Raw genomic sequence first — 23,305 nt, forward strand, 5'->3', positions numbered from 1 at the left:
GCCGGTGCAGCCCCGCCGATGCCGCGGGCACGGGGCGCGCGGGCCGACCGCCCCGTCCCGGCGTGCGGGAGTCGCGAAGGGAGCGCCCGGCGCCGAGTAGCGACACGGAGCGCGGCGGGAGGGGCCGGTGAGCGCCGCCCGCGCCAGGCCGAGCCGCCGAAAACCGGCCGCCGGCGCCGCGACCCATTCCGGGCCGCATCCCGTGCGCGGCTCCGGGCCGTCGGGGAGCCGCGTCCGCCGCTGCCGGCTCCAGGTGCGCGGAGCCTGCCCCGGCCGCAGCTTCGCCGCCGCGGGCTGCGCCGTGTTCCGCGCCGCGCCGTGCCCGCCCGCAGCGGCGCCCGGTGCGGGGCCCGGGCCCGGCGCAGCCGCCCCTCCGGCGCTGTCCGGCGCGCGGTGCTGAAGGCGGCGGCGGGCGGGGCGGGGCGGGGCGGGGCGGCCGAGCAGGTGGCGGTGCCGTTGCGGCCCCCCTCGTGCCCGGCCGGCTCCCCGCCCCCCGCGCACCCTGCCGCCGCCGCCGTTCCCATTCCCATTCTCGTTCCCATTCCCTTCACGTCCGCCTTCCGGCCCCGGCGCGCTCGCTCCGCCGCTCCGCGATGGCCAGCACCTTCGCCCGCGCCCTCTCCGCCCGCCGCTCCGCCGGCCTCCTGGCCATGGTGGGCGCCGGCTCCCTCGCCGCCGGCTTCCTCCTCGCCCGGGACACGGTCAGCGCGGGCGACCGGCAGCGGCGGCGCTACCCGCCCAGGTACCGGGCGGCGGGCGGCGGGGGCGCACGTGCGGGGGGCGGTGGGGCTGCCCCCGAGCTCCAGCGGGGGGCCCCGGGGCGGTTCGTGGGGGCGGCGGGGCGGACGCTGGTCGTCCGCGGGCGGGGGTGACCGGGACGCCCCGGAACCGAGCCCGCGCCGGCCCCGGGGCTCCGGGAGGCGGCGGCGGGGGCTCGGCCGCGTATGGACGGAGCCGCGCTGCCTCGGGCCACCGGCGCCCGAGCCCCGGCGTCCCCGCGCCCAAGGGCACCGGCGCCGCCGCGGCGGGGCCTCCGCGCCTTGCCCGGCCTCCCCGAAGGCCGCGGCGGGGCGTTGGGCGCGGACCCACGGGGCTGGTTGGGCCCTCCCGCGCCGGCCAGGCTGCCACGGGGCCCCGCCACGGCGCCCTGCCACGGGACCCACGCCGAGCCGGGGCCGTGCGGGCTGCGGAGGCCTCCCCGGGCACGTCCCCATCACCCCTCTGGGGCGGTCCGGCTGGGAGCCCCAGGACTGCCGGCGGCCCTGGACAGCTGCAGAGCACCGGGACAAGCTGCTGTGCCGCCAGACCGGCGTGGGCAGGAGCGGGAGGGGGAGAGGGGCTTGCCTGCAGGGCTGGGGTCTGGGGGGAACCCTCCCGGGCTGACGGGGAGGACGGGGTGGGGGCTGTCAGGGAGATGGGGCAGCGTCGCTGGGGCAGCTGTCATGAGTGAGGCTGTACCCCAGGCTCGGCCCCGTCAGAGGAGCCAGGGGAGACTTGCCAATGTCCTGGTGGGAACAGGACAGAGCAAAAGGGTTCATTTTCTGCTCCTGGCAAAACACCCAGGAGCTCTGTCTGCAAGAGCCGGTGTCCGAGCAGAGACAGAGGCTCCTCAGCAGCCCCTGGGGGCTGGCGGCAACTCCTGGCCCAACCCCATCTGGCTGTACCAGTCTTGCCACGTGCCTGCCTTCAGGACAGGGACTTCTCTATTTAAAAGAAAAGGTTTCCTGGCAGGTCCTCTCTCTTCCACCTCAGGGGCAATTTTTAAAGTGAGAACTGGAGGGGCCTGCAGGTGCTGAGCAGGCAGCCCCTAGCCTGCAGGCAAATTTTGGATGAAGGTGAGCCCTGAGGTTTGCGATCAGGACTTCTGGGAGGCGGGCACAAAGCCGGGCCAGGCCAGGCTGGCATTTGCATGGCCATGGCCTGGCTTAGGGGTGCTTTGGGGGTAATGCTGGCTCTGCAAGAGCCACTGGCCCTATTTGCACAACCTGTGCCTGATCCCTTAAGCCAGATAAGTGTCACAGCTGCAGAGCGGTGCTAAGGTTCAAGCTCTGGCACAGAAGGTCTCGTGTCACCCTGCCTTCGAACTGCGTTTTGCCAAGGGCTGCCCTGGGGAGCACGGCCAGGCCCCAGGAGGGCCAGGTGCTTTGCTGCCGCAGGCAGAGGCATTACCACTGCTCCGCTCACTGCCGCTTGCCACAGCGACATGGAATTGTGGGCCTCGAGGCCAGGAGAGGTGGAGGCAGGTCCTGTGCAGTGCCCACGCTGCCTAGCCCAGGAGCACGGAGGGCCAAGGCACAAGGTGGGGGCTGGAGGAGGGAGCTGCCTGTGCCTCACCAGGGCTGGGCAGGGTAGGGACAGGGCTGGGAGGGGAGAGGGACGTGGCAGCCACCGGCTCGCCCTTCCGCCTTGCACTGGCACTGGCTGCTCGGCCTGGCACCGCTCAGAGGCAGGTTAGGAAAGCAAAGAGCGGGTTTTGCTCCCCATCCTGAAACCGGCAGAGACTGCGCACAGTGAAGGAGCGGAGTGTGGAAGGAGGCAGCACGTTACTGCTCCAAACACATGTGGCTGCTGTGATCCCTGCACCAAACACCGTGCAGTTAAGAGTAGCGCTGCGCTGCATTGCAGACTGAGAGCCCTGCTCGTGCAGAAAGCTGCGTGCTGAGAGCTGGCACTGGGGGCTTAAAGTGCTGGGTTGGGCCACAGAAACAAGGGGGCAGAAATGGAGCGACTTAGAAGAATGATGAAGGCTGGATGTTATTGTTTATTCATCTCCCAGGAGTGTTGTATTTTCAAGCTTTCTGAACAATTGCAGGGCCACAGACATCAGGTATTCACTGAGTGAGGATGGCAAGGAAAAAACACCAGGATCTGTGAGACCTGCTGGCTGCCATGAAAAAGGCAGGCACTCTGCCTGTGTCCTGCTCCTGTGGGCAAGGGCACCAGAGCCTGGGGAGAGCTGGCCTCTCTCTGCTAAACCTGGGCACGCGAGTGTCCCCTTGTGCACACAAAACATCAGCTCTGTCCTTGCTGGGGCTAGGGACAGGGGCCACGCTGGCCATGCTGCAAAGGCGTTGCTGTGGCAGGATCAGTGGCTGGGGAGAAACAGCAGAGCAGAATGTTGATGCTGAAAGCAACAACAGGGCTTGGGGAGTAGCCAGGCACCATCTGTGGGAAGGAGGGGACTGAGGTGAGTCTGGAGGAGGGGATGAAATCAAGGTAGGGGATGTGGCTGAGAAGCTCTAAATGAGCTTCCTGGGAGGGTCTGTTTGGCTGGGAACAGTTTTGTGATGGTACTGACACTTGAGAAGAGCCTGGACAGAACTGCAGCATCCCGCTCTGCAGGAGCGAGTCAACCCCCCTGGGGATTTTAAGTCTTCACGTTAAATAACGAGAGACATTGGCAACAGCCTTGAGGGATCTGAGCGGCACTCCACAGCCACTTGTAGTAGGCGCTGCCGTGCAAATGGTCATTCTGAGGGGGGCACATGGGCACCCCCCAAGAGGAGACCTGGGCACGGACATGCCTGCTGCCGGGCGGGGTCCCACACAAGGCACGGCGCCACGCTTGGACAGTCACTCTGGGGCTCCCCGCCAAAGCGTCTGCACACAAAGCCCAAGCCCCCTCCTCCCTGCGTGATCAAGCTGCCTGCTCTGCTGCCTGCAGCAGCCTGCCAGCACCTGGCTCCTCCCGCCCACCGCTACCGCACAGGGTCCGCGCTGCTTGCCCCCACGCCTCCCCAGAGGCCGCATGCGGCAGGGGCTGCCATCAGCGTGGGCACCTGCAGAGCCAGTGACGCCAGGAAGGGTGCTGGAGGCTGCTGGATTAGCAGAGAAGAGCGTGGGGAGATGCAGGGGGCTGCCACTCCTGGAGAGGCTGCCCAGTCAGTAGATGGACTAATGACACCTGCTGAGCGCTTAGCAGGTCTCCCCTCAGGTGAAGCACCTCCTTGCGCAAGGGCAGAGAGGGCAGTTGCTGCAGGCAGCTGCACCCCGAGGTCGCAGGCAGGATGGCAGCACTGAGCTGCCTCACGGGACAGCGTGGGCGGTAGCGCAGCGCCCGCACCGAGTCGCGCTCCTGGCAGAAGTCCACCTTCTTCTGAAGACACTTCCAGCCTCTGCGGCTGGGGAATCTATTGCTCGGCCACGTGGCACTGGGAACGAAAGACGGTGCTGAAAGGGTCATAATTTAAAAACCAGCTTTGGGGACCAAAACCAAGGCGCCAAGGCAGCCCCAGTAAGGCCAAGTGCAGCGTCGCCTTCATGCTTGTGGCAGAGGACACTGGACACCAAGGAGAGTGCGGTGCCCACTCCCCGAGCCTGCCCGCGCCAGCCCCGGGACAGAGCCTGGGCGGCAGGAACGGGCAGTCTCCCCTGCAGCTCTGCAGGGCACCGCTTGTGAGCGTTCAGCGCCTCCATCCCTGCATTGCCCTGCTGATCCTGGCACCATCCAGCATAGTTCGGGGGGTCTGGAAAGGCTGAAGAGAGATTCCCCAGATTTGCTGGCTGTGATTCAGGGCTGTTCTGGGGGAGGGTGCATTCGGGTCGGGAGCTAAGTCAGCACTGCAGCAGGCACAGACCCTGCAGGCAGGGGCCAGGATCTCAGGGTTTTGGACTCTCTGAACACTTCAGTGAAGGTATGGACTGCCCACAGCAGACAGCATGCTTAAACATACAGCAGTGTTCTGCTTACTGGAAGTAGGCTTGCTTCCCTTAGCAACCTTTGATGGCTCTGGACGTAGTCCGCAGACACCAGGGTGGAAAGCCCAGCAGGCAGGCTGTGGTCCTGGCATGCCAGGCGGCACTAGCAGTGCTGGGGGTGGGGGAGGAACTTGTCCAAGTGTCCCATTCTGATCAGCAAATGCTTTTTACCAGAGTGTCTCTCCCTCGGGAGACATGGGTCAGTAGTCAGCTGACAGCAGGGGCAGGAGCAGTGGGGGAGGCTGGGGCAGTCTGCGTCCCATGCATGACAAGTCAGCCTCTGAATTGGAGCATCTCAACACAGCACAGATCTGTGTGTGGGCTGGGGGAGCAGCCCTCAGCCTGCACGGCCTGGGACGAGTTCCTGCCTGGAGCAAATGCCTCCTTGTACTGGTCCAGGCTGGAGCCAAGTGCTTCCCTATGCAGAGCAGACAATGTAAGCCCTACCTCCCTTTCTTTCTGCAAAGCGCAGGAAGCCACAAGCAGTAGCCAAGCTGTAGGCGAAGGGCCAACGCACATTCCTTGGCCTGCAGACGCAGGGGAGGAGGCAGCAGCAGTGACAGCACTCTGCATTGCAGCACGGGGGCCGGGCACTGGCAGCCAGACCCAGCGCCCTGTGCGGACGCTCAGCCCAGGAGCAGGACCTGAGCACCAGGAGGGTGCCAGGACTTGCTGCTGGTGATGGTGGCCGGCTGTTGCTCTCACCAACCCACACCTGCACTAGCCCCAGCTCCTCTTCTTCCACATGGACCCCACCCCCACAAGGCAGTGCCCCTCCTGGGAGAGTAGACAGGCGTCCTCAGGGCTGCAGGACCCCCTCCTGCCACCAGAGAGATTGTTTGGGCTTACAAGTGCCAGCCCTGTCCCACTGAAGCAAGGGGAGGGGAGGCACCACCTCGCAGCAGGAGGGATGTGCCCAAGGAGAGCACTGTTGGGGTCCTGCGCTGCCAATCCCCCTGTGAGTGCAGAACAAGCACAAAGCCTGGCTAAAGTGGGAATGAGGTCAGGGGACGGCCTCCTGCTAAGCTGATTAGAGGAAAGCATCCCCCTAATACAATAAACTGTGCCAGAGCAGTGCGGTTCCCGCTGGCTGCAGATTGGGGTCAACAAACCTCCGGCCCCACGGCATCTGGGGGACAGGATGGGGGTGTTGTGGCACCCGGCTGGGGCCCAGGGGCCAGACACACCAGGGCCCCCGTGGGCTGCGTGCCTTGGCTCCCCCACTCACTGCACGGGCAGACCACAGTGCTGGACAGAAGGGGCAGCTGCCCTCTGTCTGGGCTGGCATCGGGGTAGCCCCAGAAGAAGGGGAGTGAAGCCCCTTCTCTGTGGCCTGCCCCCCTGGCAGCTCAGCACGCAGGTTCCCACCAGCTGCCCGTGCCCCAGCACTGGGCTGCGGCTGACGTGGCCGCCGCCACTCGCCCAGCAAGCTCTCCCAACGCCAGGGCCCTGGTACGCGGCTGATAAGGAGCCGCACCCTAACAACCGGTCCAGATTTGCTCATGGACTCTTGTCCTTGTGGCAATGTCAGCCCTCAGCTCAGGCTGCTCTCCGCCCTCACTGTGCAATGCCAGTGACTGCCTTCCCAGTCCCGGCTGGCCTTTGCTGGTGTGGACAAGCAGAACAGCTTGACCTCCCTCCCTGGAGCATCCCTGCCCACACCTGTGAGGGTCTGTGGGGCAAGGGCACGAGCGCAGGGGTGCCCTGACCCCAAAGGACTCACCTGTTTCTCCTCCTGCAGCGCTGAGTACCCCGACCTGCGGAAGCACAACAACTGCATGGCCAGCAATCTGACGCCAGCCATCTATGCCAGGCTCTGTGACAAAGCAACCCCAAATGGCTGGACCTTGGACCAGTGTATCCAGACGGGTGTCGACAACCCCGGCCACCCCTTCATCAAGACTGTGGGCATGGTAGCTGGTGATGAAGAAACCTATGAGGTGAGTGGAGGCCGGAGCCCTGCCATGCTCCAGGCTCTCCAGGGTGCACCCAGTAGCCAGAGGAGTCCCAGTACCTGTGGTACATCCAGCAGCATGGGATGTTACTTCCCATCTCCTCCTGCCCAGTCCAGGCAGCTGGAGAGGCCCCTTGGCCAGCCCCAGCGTGTCCCTGTGGGACACAGGACTTCTTCAGATCAGCTGTTCCTAGAGTCCTGTAACTTCCTCCTCGCCCCTGAGCCCCACTTGCCCAGGCAGTGTCGGCCCTGTGGATTGCCATTGCATTGCAGGATGCGTCTTGGCCCCCAGCCACCCTCTGCAGCCCCCATGCTGCCATGTCCCCCATGCTGGCAGCAGGATTGTGCCGAGCTTGTGGCAGGGGTTTCATGGAGTGCTGGGTCTGCAGTGCTGCACATCATCCTGCTTGTTTCCAGGTGTTTGCTGACCTGTTTGACCCCGTGATTCAGGAGCGGCACAACGGATACAACCCCCGCACGATGAAGCATGTCACTGACCTGGATGCCACCAAGGTGCGCGCACTGGGTAGTGGTGCTGTGCACAGGGGCCCTTCCCCGAGCCTCGGGGGACTGGGGTCCTGCCAGCACCAGTGCCACCCTGTAAGCGCCCCATGGTTCATGTCCATTCCAGATAAAGTTTGGCCACTTCGATGAGCGCTACGTGCTCTCCTCCCGGGTCCGGACTGGGCGCAGCATCCGCGGGCTGAGCCTGCCACCAGCCTGCACCCGTGCTGAGCGTCGAGAGGTGGAGAAGGTGACCGTGGAGGCACTGAATGGTCTCACTGGAGACCTAGCAGGCCGGTACTACCGCCTCAGCGAGATGACAGAGAAGGAGCAACAGCAGCTCATTGATGTGAGTTGGTGCACCTCCCAGCAGCCACCCCAGGTGCTTGCGGAGCAGGACCCTTTCCCCAGCATTGCCCCTCTGGGAGGCCATATCCTCCTTTCCCAGCCCCATCGCCCTGTGGAACCAGGACCCCCTTCAGCAAGGCTGCCCCGCATTGCAGAGTGTGCTCATGGGGCTGCTCAGCCCTCCCTAGCCGGGGGAGGATGGAGCTTGCTGAGCACAGCCCCAGCAGCTCACAGCCACCTCTGGCTCTCACCCCATGTCCCTGCCCATGCCCAGGGGAAGGCACACTTGTGGTACACAGCCAGTGCCCTGCCAGCCCCTGGTACGGGGTGGGCTGTGTATCAGCAGCCTCCTGCCTCCCTGGCAGGAAGGCAGGGACTTCTGCCCACAGGTGGGGACAGCAGGCAAGCTTGCCCTGCCAGGGACAGCTGCAGTGCATCACCTGCATGGCAGGCTGGGACCAGTGTGACAGGGTGCGCTGGCACCAGCTGTGCAGCCCTGGTGAGCCTTCACACTCTGCCTCCCTCCAGGACCACTTCCTCTTCGACAAGCCAGTGTCCCCGCTCCTGACAGCAGCAGGAATGGCCCGGGACTGGCCCGACGCCCGAGGGATCTGGTGAGGACCTGCCCCAGCATCAAGCCATCAGCAGGGCAGAAAGGCAGGGGACACTGCTGCTTTGTCTGGCTGCCCCAGCCCCACCACCCATGTTCTCCATGCTCACCGAACTGCAGACCCCAGCACATGCGGCACTGGCACTCCTGGGCTGCGCTCACCCCAGGCTCTGTGGCCATACAGAGCTGGGCTCTCCCTGCTCACTCCTTACCTGGGAGCCCCTTGTGTGCTGCAGTCAGCAGCCAGCCGCTCCGTACACAAGCCACAGCATCTTCCTAAGAAGTGGGACTTTGGAGCCAGCCACTGCTGTCGGTCCTGCCCGCTCTCACCATCCTGCAGCACCTTGCACTCTAGACTGCCAAAAACCTGTAATTGCTGCCTTCTGCTCCCCAGGCAATCCCCAGTGCTCCCCCTGGCTCTCTGCACACTCTACCTGCCCCCAAACTTATCCTGCCAGAATTGCATCTTACTCCTCCCTCCCAGCATCTCTGCACAGCCATGCCACATCCCACACAACATCCCACACACCCGCGGAGTGACAGCCGGCACACGCACTCGCCCACACCGCCCTCGCTGGCACAGCACCTTTATAGCAGCCTCATGGAAAACACCTCCACAGCACACATGGTCCCCAGCTCCAGCCACCTCCTAGCCCAGCATCCCAATGTGCACCCCACACCTCACATCCCCCTCCCACTGCCTGCGCAGTGCAGGAGCCGTGGTCGTGTCCCCAGTCCAGGCAGGGCTGCCACCACGCTGGCATCATGCTGCTCCTCCCCAGCAGCACTTGCCTGTGCCCACAGCACCAGAGCCAGGACCCGTTGTCCACAGCAGTGCGTGTGGATGAACGCTGGCCCGTCTTCAGGAGCACCTCCTGGCTGGCTGCCTTGCAGCCGCGCTCTGCTCTGGCACCGCGCTCCCAGCCACGGGCGCAGGCATAGCACCGGGACCGTGGGGCAGCACTGGCACCATGGTCACGGCGGCAGAAGGGGCACAGCTGGAGCTGGCGTGGGTGGCTGGATGGGCAGGGGGGCTCTGCCAGCCACCAGCACAGCTGAACACTGCCCTATCCCTAGGCACAACAACGAGAAGACCTTCCTGATCTGGATCAACGAGGAGGATCACACGCGCGTCATCTCCATGGAGAAGGGTGGCAACATGAAGCGCGTCTTCGAGCGGTTCTGTCGGGGCCTGAAGGAGGTGAGCACCCGCCAGCCCCTGCTGTGCCAGCCCTGTGGACAGGAAGAGCAGGGCAAGCAGGGCTGCTGCGGGGCTGGCCCCCTGTGCCCAGCCAGGGCTGGGCGGTGCTGTCGTGCCGAGGCCTGGGCACCTCACAGCCGGGGACTGAATGGCTGAACGGCTGCTTGTGCCTCTAACCCAGGTGGAGCGGCTAATCCAGGAGCGAGGCTGGGAGTTCATGTGGAACGAGCGGCTGGGTTACATCCTGACCTGCCCCTCCAACCTGGGCACCGGGCTGCGAGCAGGTGTCCACATCAAGCTGCCGCTGCTCAGCAAGGTATTGCCATGGCCAGTTTTGTGGGGAGCTACGCCAGGGTTGCGGGGATCCCCAGCTGCCGGGGCACAGGGAGCCCAGCCACGCCAGAGGTGCAGGGCTGCAGGGGACCTGGCCCTGGACATCACTCAGGTTCCCCCAGGAAGTGGAGCGTAAACTCCAGCCTATGCCTGCATCTGTGGCTGGAGGAGCCGGGGACCCAGGTGTCAACCTGGGTCTGCTCAGGGCAGGGCTCCCTGTGGGGATTACAAGCCCAGCGATGGGGTTTTGTGAGCAGCGAGAGGGCTGCCCCAGGGAGAAGTCAGCTGCAGAGCCCCGGCTCCCTTGCTGATGGTCCCACTGACACCTTCTCTGGGCACCAGGATAGCCGCTTCCCTAAGATCCTGGAGAATCTTCGGCTACAGAAGCGTGGCACAGGAGGTGTGGACACTGCAGCTACTGGCAATGTCTTCGATATTTCCAACCTGGACCGTCTGGGGAAGTCAGAGGTGGGTGCCGGGCAGAGCTGCTTTTGGGGAGGGAGGTTCTGGAGCATGTGTGCATGACAGGCCTGCGGGCCCCAAAGATGTCCAGGGCCATGTGCTGTGGGCAGCACGTGGGGACTGGGGGTGGCAGCACCTGCCCTTCACGCAGGGGGGCCAGCGGGTGCCTTGCTGGTGTGGCTCCCAGGATAGCCCCTGAGTCAGGATGTGTGTGCTCCTGGTGCAGGTGGAGCTGGTGCAGCTGGTGATAGACGGTGTGAACTACCTGATTGACTGTGAGCGGCGGCTGGAGAAGGGGCAGGACATCCGCATCCCCTCCCCAGTGCCGCAGTTCCGGCACTGAACTGGACCAAGGCAGCGCCAGGCCCATGGGACCCAGCACCCCCATAGCTTATGTGATCTCTGTGCCCAGCATGTCGCTGCGTCCTGTTACCCACAATGCGCCAGGCCAGACCTCATAAATGTGCGCTGCTGTAGCTGTGTCTCCATCTCCTCCTTACCCCAGCACCCACCACCCCACCAGCGCCGTGTGTCTGCAGAGAGGCACCCACCCAGGTCTGGGTTTCCTGCACCTGCCCTGAGCAGTGGTCCTGGGATTTCCCTGAGCCACTTCTGCCCTAGGGAACAGGCCTGGAGGGGGCCACAGGGGACTTGTGTGGGTAGGGAGCCAGGGCAGTCAGGCTGGGCAGGAAAAGGTATTCTGGGGCCACATGTTGCTGTAGGAAGGCAGGCAGGGAGCAGAGCTCATTGCTTGTGCCCATCACAGGTTTATTACTGGGATGCTCACAGAAAGCAGGGGGGCAGGCAGAGGAGGAGAGCCAAGGTGAAGCCAGCCCGGGGCCTGGCTCTGCTACTGCCTGCAGGAGAGAAAGCACTGTCAGAGCTGAGTGTGCCAGCGCTGGCACTCTGAGGGGGGGCTCACGCCCCTGCCGCTGCCAGGAGCCCTCACAGTGCTCGCACACATGCACGCTTAGCTCTGGGCAGGGGCAGCACAGAGCAGCTGTTCAGGACCTGGGTTTAGGGCAGGGGGCGGCAGCAGGGAGGTCTCATCTGGGCGGAGATGGGATGGGACACAGCCCGACAGGGAGCATGAGGTAGGCAGGCAGTGGGGCCAGCCTCCCTGCGGGGCAGCGCTGCAGGCACCAGGGGCCAAACCCACACACCCTGAGCCCTCCCAGCACCCCGGGGTGCCCATGCTGAGCCTGGAGGTGCGGAGCAGCGGTGAGGGGTGAGCGGGCAGCGGAGCCACCCACAGCAGGCAGGCTGGGCGCTGCATGGGGACAGAAGCCACCCTGCTGTTCTCACCTCGGTTGTCCTGGGCAGCCTCTCCTTCACGCTGGGCGCTGGCCAGGGCCTGCTGCTGGGCGCTGCTGAGCCACCGGCGCTGCCCTGTGGTGACAGCCGCAGCCTGGGCGCTGGAGAGGGTGCACAGCTGAGCTGGGCCAAACACCACCTGCAGGGAGAGGGTAGCCAGCCACGGCAAGGCCCTGCACCTGCTCTCCAGTGCAGCCAGAACACATCCCGCCTCTGTCCCCCAGCATCCAGCACGGGGAGCTCCCACCACCCTGGCCCAGCCAGGGATCCTCCCTCCCGTGTATGCAGGGGGACAGTGCCATATGTGCCCTGGCTGAGTGTGTCAGTGGAGGATGCCAGGAACTCACTGCAAACTTGGGTGCTGGGACAGCAGCGATGGCCCGGGGCGTGAGTGCCCAGATCTGCTCGGGGACCAGCGCAGAGAGGACGATGTCGGGGAGCCCAGCTGGGGTGCAGAGCATGGGGTCAGGATGCTGTCCCTGGGCACATGGGCTGGCAGGGCAGGCAGCAGCAACCGCGGGGCGTAGCGCCGTCCCAGCCCTTACCTGCCAATGTCCCGACCTCCGCGAAGATTTCAGGTCCCCAGGTGGCGGCCGGGCCAAAGGCAGCCCTGGAGGTCAGGTGGGTGGCCAGCACCTCTGCCTGCTGCTCCGTGCAGCGCAGGCTCAGCGAGCCCAGGAAAGGGGCAGCTTTGCTGCAGGGAGCCGGCAGCATCAGGTGGCTGCACACCGAGGTGCAGCACCCCACACTCAGCCCGTGGTCCCTGTGGGTGTGCACCCACCTGAGCTCCCAGCTGTCGAGGCCCCGCAGCTCAGCCACCGGCAGCCCGCAGAGCAGGTGTCCCAGCGCCACCAGCTCAGGCAGCCCCAGGTCCCGGGCGCTCACCCCACGCTGCCGCAGGAAGGCGGACACCACAGCACGCATCTGGGGGAGAGCCTGTCACGGGGGCCAGCCACTCCCCACCCCCCTGGCCCCCAGGGCCTCACCTGCTCAGGTGACCAGCCATCCAGCTCCCCCAGGGCAGAGAGGGCCCCCCAGTCGGGGAGCAGCAGCTCCTGCAGCTCCGACTCGCCCAGCTGGGTGGCCAGCCGGCCCAGGCGCAGGGTCTGGGCTGGCTCCAGCACCCGGGTGCTGCCCCACAGCTGCGGCACCAGCAGCACCACGAGCTGCCGGCAGCCCAGTGCCACGGGGCAGTGCCAGCACAGCCCCCCACAGGCAGCCCCCAAGGCCAGCACAGCTGCCCACAGACAGACACCAAGGCCAGCACAGCACCCCAAGGACAACCCCCCCCAAGGCCAGCACAGCCCTCCCACAGGCAGCCCCCCAAGGCCAGCACCCCCTTGGCAACCCCCCAAGGCCACCACAGCCCCCCCAAGGCCACCACCCCAGGCCAGCACAGCTCCCCACATCCAGCACCTCCAGTCCAAGTCCAGCACAGCCCACCCAGCCCAGCAGAGCCCCACCACCGCCAGTAGTATGGCCTGCCATGTCCCCCCTCACCCGCCGGGCCTGGCCCAGGGCAGCCCGGAGCTGGTCAGGGCGCAGCGCTGGGTCCCGGCTGAGCAGCCCCAGGCAGTCCTCAAGCTGCTGGGGGGCCATGGCGGCCAGCTGGGCTGCGCTCCATGCCGCGGGGAAGGTGGCACGCATGTCAGCACAGCTGGGCACGGGGGCTGCAGAGACAGCCTGAGTGGGCTGGCCCCAGTGCCAGCTGCAGGATGCACAAGGGGGACACACCAGCTGGGGAGGAGACAGCACGGGAACACCGAGCACCAGGGACACAGGGCCAAGCCAGGGAGAGGACGGCACAATGGACACTGGGCAGCAGGGGCACAAACTGTGGGCAAGGCATAGGAGGGCACCAGGGACGGGAGGTGCATGAGCCAGGACAGGGGCCATGCAGGGCTTGGGGGGCAGGGAGTGCAGTCTCACCTTGGTCCCCTGGCTTGGCAGCTGCCACCAGCGGGGCCACCAGCACTTCTTGCTGGCTGGGGCCCTCACCTGGGGTGCTGGAGGGGTGGCAGAGGCGCCCCAGCTCGCTCTGTTCCCAGTCCTGCTGCCTCTGCAGCAGCTGCTCCACTGTGTCTCTGCTCAGCAAATCCTGCGGAATCACAGGGCGGACATGGAGAGAGGGGCCAGGACAGACCCCACAGGCAGAAAGGCCCAGGGGAGCAGCAAGGATGGCATGGACACAGGGGCAGGAATGCTAATGGAGTGGCACAGCCATGAGGATGGGGCACTGGCTGGGACATCAGAGCCACCAGGGTGTGGCACAGGTGGGGATGGCACAGCCATGGGGATGGGGCACCAGGAGGGCCAGCACAGCTGCAGGGCCAGGCGGAGGCGCTGGGGCATGGCCAGCCACGGGGCAGTGCGGTGGCAGTGGGACGGGACATGGTGCTTACCCAGGGGATGGCGCGCAGGCTCTCAAGAGGCAGCAGGAAGACCAGGCGCCCCAGCTGCTGCAGGGTGGGCAGACGCCAGCCTGGGGGGGAACTGCAGGAGTGGGCGTCAGGGTGGCACTGACGAGGCCCCGTGCCCCCTGCCCGCCACCTACCCCAGTGCTTGCTCCGACAACAGCAGCCGCCCCAGCTCGGTGGCCACCTCTGTGGCCAAGCAGGTGTCCTGCAGGTCCCCCAGCCGTGGCAGCAGGCTCTCAGGCCGGATGCGGGCCACGGTCTCCCGGCCCAGGAACCCCAGCAGTGGGCCCAGCCTGTCCAGGTCCTCCCCAGCCAGCTCTGTCCCCGCTGGAGGCCACTGCAAGGGGGGAGAGCGGAGGAGTGAGGGCAGGGGCCCATGTCGTCCCATGCCCCTTGCAGGATTCCCTCCCCTTACCAGGGAACGCAGGGCCCCACGGGCCAGGGCTGCCCGGCGGGTGGCCGGCAGGGCCAGCAGGCTGCAGGGCTGGCGGGTCACATAGTCCAGCACCAGCCGCATGACGGTGTCAGGCAGCATCTCCACCATCTTCGCCCTGCAGGAGCCAGAGCATGGCTGGGCACTTTAGGGCGAGGGGCTGCTCTGCCCAAGGAAAAATGGGGCACCAAGCCCCACCCTGCAGACGCCTCTCACAACAGGGGTGGCCAGACACTGGGCAGAAGCTGGCACCAGGGCTGCCCACAGGGATGGCCAGGACTGGGAGCTGGGGGTGCCACGTGGGCAGCGGTGCCTGCTGAGGGCTCCTGCCACCGGTCCCTGCTCCACACTCCAAGGCAGCAGGGCAGTGGTTCCCCTGCCCCTCGGAGACACAAGGAGGGTGATGGCCCCAAGCAGGGGGCTGTAGGCCAGCAGGCAATGCTTTTCCCCAAAGGGAAAGGGGCAGTGGCAGCAGAATGGGTGGCCCATATCCCTGCATCCCAGGGCCAGCTGTTCCCAACACCTACGGTAACTCCATGAGGAACCGAGGTCCCAGCCATGCCAGCTCCTCCTCGGAGAGCGCAGGACGCCTGAGCACCTCCTCCTGCACGCAGCGCCTCTGGGGACACCATGCTGTGAGCGCAGGACAGGGACAGGCTACCCACAAACCACGGGGACCATGGAGCCTCCTCCTTACCAGGCTGGCAGGCAGGGAGCGGGGCTGCACATAGAGGGTCTGGAGAGCCCCCAGGAAATCCTCCTGGCCCAGCTCCTGCAGCACAGCACAGCTCATTCCCACCACCAGTGAGCCCAGAGCACTGCAGGACAGCGACACTAGACCCTGCCAGGGCTCCACTGCCCCCAGCCCCACAGAGACCCACTCAGCCCTGCCCAGGACCCTGCCAGTGCTCCTGCCTCCTGCGAAGGCCACCCATCCACCTCCTGCCCAGGGCACCCAGCCCTCTCCCAGCTCCCTTCCCTCTGTGACCTGCTGTGGGACCCTAGAGGCTGCTCCCAGGTGCCCCCCTCCCAGCCCAAGTGGGCTGCTCTCACCCAGCAGTGCGGTGGCTGCGGTTAGTGCCGGCTCCCACCTCCCTCCAGAGGAGCTGTGCCTGTTGAGGGGGGCAGCGTTGGGAGGCATGGGACTGCAACACCTTCCCCCGCAACCCTGTGCCCAGCCTCTGACCTGCTGTGGGGACCAGGGCAGGTTTGGGTCCCATGGAGCCCCCCGCAGAGCCTGGGCACCAGGACGCAGGAGCTGGAGAGGCAGCAGGGGCAGCAGGCAGTGGGGCCAGCTGTCCAGGGGCTGCAGACCCTGCAGCAGGGATGCTGTCTGCGCGGCCGAGAGCAGGGGTAGGGCTGGATCTAGGCATGTGCAGCCTTGGGCCCGGAGAAGGGCCAGGATGGCTGCCAGCAATGTGGGTCCCAGGCCTGGCAGCAGGGGACAGAGCCTGGCTGCTTCCCCCACCGTCACCTGCAGAGAAATGTGCTGGCCTTGCTTGGGCAGCCATGCCACAGCAGGGCTGCACCTCGCACAGGGACCCTACGACAGGAGAGGGACTGGGGTGGCTGGCAGCCCAGGCAGGCACAACGGTGTGAAGTCTGGGGCTGCACTCAGGCACCAAGCCACAGCACCCGCAGCCCGTCCTTTTACTGCAGAGGCACCTCAGGCACTCACATTGTCCTTCTGGAGAGCCCGTGCGAGCAGAAAGGATGCCTGGGGGCAGGACAAGGTGGTCAGTGTGGCTAGCACAGCCCTGGCAGGTGCAGGGGGTGAGGCTCTCAGGCTGCCCATCTGCACTGTGCTGGAGTCTCTGATGGTGCCCTGGGCCCGGGGACCCCCCTGACCAGAGTGTGTGCAGCCAGGCTGAACTCACCTGGGCACGTGTCAGCTGTGTCGGCCGCAGCTTGGGCAGGAGGGCTTTCAGTTGGGCAGCTGACAGGCGCTCTAGGAAGCCCACTCCCATCTCAGGGAGGATGCCTCTCCATGCTGGCAGCTCCCCAGGGCTCACCATGGCCAGGCTGGTGGAGCGCAGCAATCCTGCCAGGGCGAGCATGACCTGCCGGCACAGAGCAGGAGAGGACGTGAGCCCAGGGCTGGTGGGCAGCTTGCCCTACTCCCTGTCACAGGAGGAGCTGGCAGGGGAAAAAAATGGAGCTGATGTGCTGCCTGACCAGGAGCCACTGCCCTGGCACCCCTACTTCTGCTGGCACATTGTGGCCAGGCTGCCCCAGTGAGCAAGGGGATGGGAGCTGAGCTCCACAGGGTGCCCAGCCAGGGGGTGCCCCTGGGGGTGGCCTGCCCCAGCCCATGCATCCCTCCTGGAGGCCTGGCTTACCCGCCCATGCTGCCGTAGGGTCCCTGCGGCCGCACACGCCAGCAGGCTCTGCTCCACTGCCCCCCGAGGGTCCTGCAGCCATGCCAGGTCCTGCAGCTCCTCAGGGCTCAGGAAGCAGGCAAGAGCCCCCAGCCTGTACAGAAAAAGTCTGTTAGCAGGCAAGGGCAACCCTGCCAGCACCCACCCCGGCCCTGCTCCCCAGCAAGGCCATGGCCCTCGCAGTGGGACCAAGGCCCTGCACCAGCCCAGCTTGGGGCATGGCTGTGCCGGCACTGGCAGCTCTTGTCACGCTCACCTGCGCCCCAGCTCAGGGCCAGCTGCGCGGCTCCTGTTGGCCAGGCTGCCTGCTACGTGGCGGCCCTGCACCAGTCCCAGCCGCAGCGTCTGCCAGCCGTCCCCTAGCCCCCAGATCTGGGCAGGCAAAAGGGGGACTTGGCTCAGGCCTCCTGACCAGACCTGGGGCTCCTAGCCAGGGCTGTGGGTTCAGCATGCAGGGCCAAGGAAGGATTCCTGGCCAAGGGGGTGCAGGAACAGGGGTGCAGGGTTGGGCAGGGTGGGATTCCCAGCTTGGGGGTGCAAGGATCCCCACCTGCCATGGGCAAGGCCAGGGGTGCACAGGTCCCAGCTCACTGGATGCAGGGTTGGGATCCCCGCGTGCTCTGGGGTGAGGGCACACTGGCTGGGCAGAGCAGCCTGCCCAGGGGCCCGGAGCTCACATCCCACCTGCTGGGGTGTGAGCTGCAGGAAGCAGCGCAGCGGCAAGTGGGGCAGCAGCGGCAGGACGGCATGGAGGAAGCTGAGGGGCCACGTGGGCACAGCCCCGAGGAAGGGGGCTTGCAGCAGGCGCCTGGCAAAGGCGGCCTTCTGCCCCTGTGTCAGGCGGGCACTGTGAGTCCGCAGGGCAGTGAGGCTGTGGGGACAGAGCACCAGAGCAGAGCTGTGGAGAGACCTCCCAGGCCTGCACCAAGCCTGCACACACCACAATGGGCACCCCAGAGGCCATCACCAAGCACGTGCCTCGCAGAGCCCAGGACCCTGGGGCACACAGAGGTCCTCTGTATGGCTATCACATGGCCTGCTTGGGTTAGGGCTTTGCAGGCAACAGCAATTCAGGGCACGGGCTGGAGCTGGCCACACTGTGCGTGAAGGCAGTTGAGGCACACAGTGCCGCTTACACACTCTCGTTGGCCAGGAGGGCTGGTGGGAGCCTCGCAATGTCAGACACGGCCATGAAAGGGATGAACTGCGACAGACTGACAAACAGCTGTGGGGTGAGATGGGGTAACCTGCGAAGCAGCAGCATGGCCAGCGACAGCATCGCCTCCTCCCCGGACACAGGTGATAGTACCTGCAAAGCTGTGTGAGCCCCAGCTCAGGCAGGACACAGCCACTAGCAACGGCCTGGAGAGCAGCCCCCTGGCATGGGCTCTGCACCCCTGTGCCAGGGCTCTGCACAAACACACCCCGTGCACAGGCTCCGCGCCTGCCCTGTGCAGGGTCTGCACCCCATGTGTGGGCCATACCCCCCACAAGCTGGGCACCCCCCACATTGCGGGCCCTTCCGCCCCCAGCACACAGACTGAACACCCTGCCCTCTCCCAGCCCGTAACCACCTCCCCATGCAACCGGTGCCAGGAGCGGTGCAGCAGGGCCAGGAAGCGCTGCACAGCCTCGGGCCCTGCCGCAAGCAGCAGCTCCTGGAAGCTCTCCTCTGGCATCTGCAGGTACTCCTGCGGGGAGGTCACAGCTCAGCACAGCCGGCAGCTGGGACCCAGGCCACAGGAGCGCAGGGAGCAGGCAGGCCCTGTGCTACCTGGGATCCTGGATCAGCCAGGAGCCAACCCTGCCGGGGCGGGCAGTACCTGCACCAGCATCTCCAAGGCAGGAGCACCGTCGTTGTCCTGAAGCAGGTCCCAGAGCACAGCCTGCAGGAGGGAGCAGAACTGCACTCCCAGTCCTGGCCCAGACTTTCCCCCAAAGCTCCTTGCTCAGTACCCCCCAGAAGGTCTGGGGCAGCCTTGCAGCAGAGAAGCTGACCCGGGGCAAGGGGGGTGGCTTTGCCCCAAGCCACAGCCCTGACACCCCAATCCAGGACCGGCTGTTCCCAGTCGCTGGTGGCCAAGCAGAGCACATGCACTGGTCCTGCTCCCACCACGGCTGGCACTGGACAGGGACCCTGGGACTGGGGCCCGCATCCTGGCTGAACCCCGCAGCCAGTGGGAGGGGTCCCTGGGTCTGGCAACCCGACCTCTGCTCTGCACCCAGGGAGGCCTTTGCTTACAGCCCCAGCACCGCCCAACTCACGCTAAAGCAGCTCAGCAGCTCCCTCTTGGCTGAGGCCCTGCGCTCCCACCCCAGGTACTGGCCCACAGCTCGCAGGATGCCTGCAGACGCGTTCATGCTGAGCAAGCCCCAGAAGGAGGCATTGTCCAGGAGGCTGGAGAGGAGGATGGCCTCGCTCAGCTCCTCCCCGGCCGCCTTCCCAGCCTCCTCTTGTCCGGAGAGGGCCAGACTGCGGTCAAGCAGGCGCAGGAGGTAGTTCACATGGGGGGCCCAGCCTGGACCCTCTTCCTGACATTGCAGGAGCTGAAAGGCCAGCCCCAGCAGATAGGCAGCCGGGTCCGGGCAGAGCTCTGCAGTGTCCAGCCTGGAGGGCAAGGGCAGGAGTGCCAGGAGCTGCTGCAGCAGGCAGCGTCCTCCTGGCAGGATGCCCTGGCAGCGCACCCCTACCACAGACTGGGGATGTCCCAGCAGCTGCAGGAGGGAGGTGTTGGTGCACACCAGCTCCTCAAAGCAGCTGGGACTTGCAGTCTTGCACAGCTCCAAGAGGCCGGCGTTCCCCTGTGTCCACAGGCTCCAGCCCCCAAAGGAGCAGGGGCCTGTGCCCCCAGGCTCTGACGTGCTGGGCATCTGTGCCTGGGGCCAGGGACTACCACACAGCTGGGAGAGCCAGTCCCAGAGGTCAGCAGGTAGCAACTCACGGGTCCTGCTGCCACAAAGCCAGGCACCCCAGAGCATGCGGCTTCCCAGGAAGCAGCTCCAGGCATCTTCCCAGTATGCACCCAGTGGGCAGGTGCTGCGGCTGGGGGGCCGGGCCCCTGCCAGGCCCCGGGCTGGGTCAGCACAGAGTTGCTCCAGCAGAACTTGCTGGGGCCCAGGGGTCTCCCTTAAGGAGGTGTTGCTGCAGACAGTGCTGTTGAACTGGGCAGGGTAGCGCTCCCAGCAGGCACGGGCCCATGCAGAGCCCCCCTCACCCGCAGAGAGGTACCAGGCTGCATTGGAGCAGGTAGCCCCCAGGTCCCCCGAGCGGCTGGAGCCCCGGGAGCTGTTGAAGAGGTTGCAGTAGAGGTAGACCGTGAAGTTGGAGACACCCGGCAACCCGGGGACGCTGTCATTGCACACAGCCTCCAGCACTGGCGGCAGGAGCGAGGGCTGCTGGGGCACGGCAGCTGCTGACCGGCGGACAGGCTGGAGGCAGCCGGGGAGGGGTGGCGGCGCAGGGAGCACCCCAGCCGCAAAGCCCAGGCCCCGGGCATCCCAGCTGAGGTTGTGATGGAAGCCCCTGGAGGGCAGAGACCGGATCAGCGACGGCGCTGGCCGGGGCGGCCCCCGCACCGTGCGGTGGGAGCAGCGGGGCCATGCGGCGGCCCGACTCACCAGAGGAGCAGCTGCGGCAGCGTCCCTGCGGGAGAGCGCGGCCGTCAGCCGGCAGCGGGGCGCCGGCACCGGGCAGCGGGAGCGGGGCCGGGGGCGCCGCTCACCTGCGCAGCCCCCGCCGCTGTCAGTGCGCAGCGCCCCCAGCGACCGCGCCGCCGCCCGCAGCAGGGCGTCCCGCAGCCCCGGCGCTCTGCTCCGGAGGGGCCCGCACGGCCCAGATCCCGCACCCCGCTCCTCCGCCCCGGCCCGGCCCGCCGGCGGCTCCCAGCGCGGCTGGGGCGCAGAGGGCGGCCCCCCGCCGGCGCGGCCCCGCAGCCCACGGGGGAGGCCGAGAAGCGCGGCCCGGCGCCGGCTGCCCCGCAGTGGGAGCGGCAGCCGCACCGGACCCCGCGGGGGGCTGGAGAGCTCGTCCGCTCCGTCTCGGGCGCCGCTCCGGGTCGAGGCAACCCTGCTCGCCGGTAGGGCCCCCGCGGCGTTCAGGCTTTCCGGCGGGCTCTGCCTGGGGCCGGGCGTCCCTCCGTGCCGCTGCGCTCCGGCTTGCGGGACAGCCGGGAGGGCGCTGCTCGGTCGCGGCCCGTCGGGCACGAGGTGTCGGGGCGCGGCGCCGCTGCCCCCCGAGGCAGCCCCTGCGGGGCAGGGCCCAGCTGGCTGGCACGCCCCGGGGCACGGTCCCCACCAGCCGCCCCCGGCCTGGCCGGCTGCCCCTGCAGCCCTGCGCGAGAAGCCGTGTCCCTCAGGGGCCCTGCGAGCATCTCCCCTCCGCGCAGCAGTGCAGGCAGACAACAGGCACACACGTGCGGCCCCTGTTCTGTGGGACACACACCCACCCCCCCACCCCCGCTCTCTGCATAGCTCCGCAGCATGTCACCACCCAAGACCACCACCCACATTCCCAGAGCATTGCAGGGGACCAGCCCGGCCCTCGACACCCAGCTGTGCAGGGCAGCCCACACCCTGGGAGTAGGCTCTATGCCTCAGGAGCCGTGCCCTGCTCCTGCGCAGGGGGCAGGGCCTGGGAGAGCGGGACAGACCCTCAGGCGTGGCTCCATCGCAGTACGGTCTGCAGTCCCGGGGAGGTCGTGCTTACTCACCGGAGCTGGGGTCCCGCAGCAACAGCAGGAGCAGCATCGCAAAGCCGGTAAGGTAAGCAGCCATTCCCGCGTCCTGCGGAGCAAGAGTGAGTGAGAGGGAAAGCTAGACGAGGCCCCACACGGCCTGCACCGGCAGGTGCCCATGTAGCCTGGCTCCAGTCCCTGCCACTCTTGCAACCTCTGTGGCTGCCAACCCTTCTCCAACAGAGGCAGCCCCAAAGACCTCCTGTCCCACGGACCGCTGAGATGGAGTTGTGCCGCAGTCCCCGCTGCCTGCCCTGCTCCAGCCCCTGCCCAGCCCCAGCGCAGACCCAGCCCCAGCCCCTGACCCTGCCCCAGACCCTGTCCCGGACCCAGCCCGCTCACGGGGGCGGGCAGCGCCTGGCGCGGCGGGGCTCACTCCCGACTCCCGGCGCCCGCAGGTCTCGGCTCGGGGCTGTAACCCGAGGCCGCCGCCGCAGACGGTGCCGAGCTCTTGCATTATTGATGCCGGGAACCCAGCGGGGGCGGGGGCAGCCGGGCCGCGGAACACTGCCCGGCCTGCGGGACGCTGCCCAGGCTGCGGGACGCTGTCCGGCCCGGAGGCACTGCCCGGCTTGCGGGACACTGTCCCGCCCGGGGGCAGCCTGGCTGGCTGGGACGGCTGCGGGAGCAGCTCCCGCGCTGGGTCTCCCCGGTAGAGGCGGCGGGCCCCGCGGCGCTGACCGGAGCAGGACGGCCCCCGCCATCCCGCGGCGACGGCGGACCCGGAGTGGGCGGCGGCGCCCCCTGCCGGCCCCGGGGCGCGTCGGGCCCGGTGGTGGCTGCGCGGGGTAACGGGACAAGCGGCGGGGATGCGCCGGGCCGGCGGTGCCCGTTTAACTGGAGGCGGCGGGCGGGGTCTCCCGGCGGGTCTTACAGCTCTTCCTAGGCGATGGTCCCGGTGCCGGTGCCGAGCTGGTCCAGCAGCCGCGACAGCTCTGCGGGGAGCGGCGGGGCTGTCAGGGCCGGGCAGGGCGAGTCCCGCTCGGGGGCAGCCGCCCGCGGGGCCGCCCCGCACTCACCGGCCCGGGCCTGCAGCCCGCGGCGCTCCACCAGGCTGAGCTGCAGCCGCTCCAGCAGCTCCAGGTAGCAGAAGCGGGAGAGCCCCGCGGCCAGGCCCGTGCCGCCTCCCGGCTCTCGGTCAGGTTCTGCGGGTCCCCGTGGAGGTGCCGCTGCCAGCCCGCTGCGGGACAACCCGCCCCGCAAATGGGCCGCCGCTTCGCCCGGCCACAGTCTCCCTCGGCACACGGTGCAGGCCCAGCCTGACCCCCCGTTACGCGGGGGCTCTGCAGGGCGCAGGGCTCTGCCGCTCATGAGGCTCACCGTCCTCAGCCAGGGGGACATCACTGATGAGCTCTGTGTGGCACCCACCCCCCTGTCCAAAGCCAGGTGCTGCCCTGCGAGGAGCAGGGACAGGCCCTGCCTTGCTGGCATTTGAGCAAAAAAGCACCCCGCGAGCTCTCAGGGCCACTCTGCAGAAGGAGGCTGATGGGGGCTGATCTCGGAGGGGCTGGAGCCCATCCTCCCCGTGGAAGCTGGAGCACAGGTCAGCAGAGGAAGCTGTGGGACTTTCCCCTCAGCCCTGCAGAGCTGCTCTCCCTGCCCCAGCCTTGCTCTGCCTGCACCTGCTGGTGCCCGCGTGCGCTGGAGGGCTCTGAGCAGTGCTTCCAGCAGCCCAAGATGCGGCAGCAACCCTCCCTCCCCACATGCTGCTGGGGAGGAGAGGGACAAAGTGTGCGGCACCTGGGTGGTGCCAGTGCCTGGTACCAGCATCGTGGTCCGGGTTGCACCAAGGGTTCCTGCTGGGCAGGAGAGAGCAGCAGGCAGAAAGGCACGCTGCAGCATGGATGCACATGCGAGGCTCTGTACCTGAAGTAATCCTTGTAGATTTGATCTGTGTAGTGCAAGTGGGTGTAGTCCTCA

General features: G+C 67.1%; 2 protein-coding genes across 2 annotated transcripts; one reads left to right on the plus strand and one right to left on the minus strand.

Moving 5' to 3' along the window:
• Window positions 1–483: 483 nt before the first annotated feature.
• CKMT1A (creatine kinase, mitochondrial 1A) lies at window positions 484–10,586 on the plus strand. Its single transcript, XM_064455909.1, has 9 exons — window positions 484–742; window positions 6,440–6,638; window positions 7,070–7,165; window positions 7,284–7,505; window positions 8,033–8,118; window positions 9,192–9,315; window positions 9,497–9,631; window positions 9,991–10,116; window positions 10,337–10,586. The coding sequence occupies exons 1-9, from the start codon at window positions 594–596 to the stop codon at window positions 10,451–10,453; spliced, it is 1,254 nt and encodes a 417-aa protein (XP_064311979.1). The 5' UTR covers window positions 484–593; the 3' UTR covers window positions 10,454–10,586.
• Window positions 10,587–11,080: 494 nt separating this feature from the next.
• On the minus strand, window positions 11,081–21,425 carry STRC (stereocilin). Its single transcript, XM_064455810.1, has 22 exons — window positions 21,362–21,425; window positions 18,918–20,896; window positions 18,476–18,538; window positions 18,227–18,343; window positions 17,789–17,961; window positions 17,337–17,523; window positions 16,909–17,024; window positions 16,614–16,746; window positions 16,152–16,334; window positions 15,429–15,748; window positions 14,972–15,092; window positions 14,802–14,893; window positions 14,257–14,392; window positions 13,979–14,178; window positions 13,827–13,917; window positions 13,354–13,522; window positions 12,925–13,094; window positions 12,411–12,566; window positions 12,206–12,348; window positions 11,970–12,118; window positions 11,772–11,869; window positions 11,081–11,563 (listed from the first exon to the last, which is right to left on the minus strand). The coding sequence occupies exons 1-22, from the start codon at window positions 21,423–21,425 to the stop codon at window positions 11,081–11,083; spliced, it is 5,343 nt and encodes a 1,780-aa protein (XP_064311880.1).
• Between the last annotated feature and the right edge of the window lie 1,880 nt (window positions 21,426–23,305).

Source organism: Phalacrocorax carbo, chromosome 7 (assembly GCF_963921805.1).
Source record: "Phalacrocorax carbo chromosome 7, bPhaCar2.1, whole genome shotgun sequence".
NCBI lineage: Eukaryota > Metazoa > Chordata > Aves > Suliformes > Phalacrocoracidae > Phalacrocorax > Phalacrocorax carbo.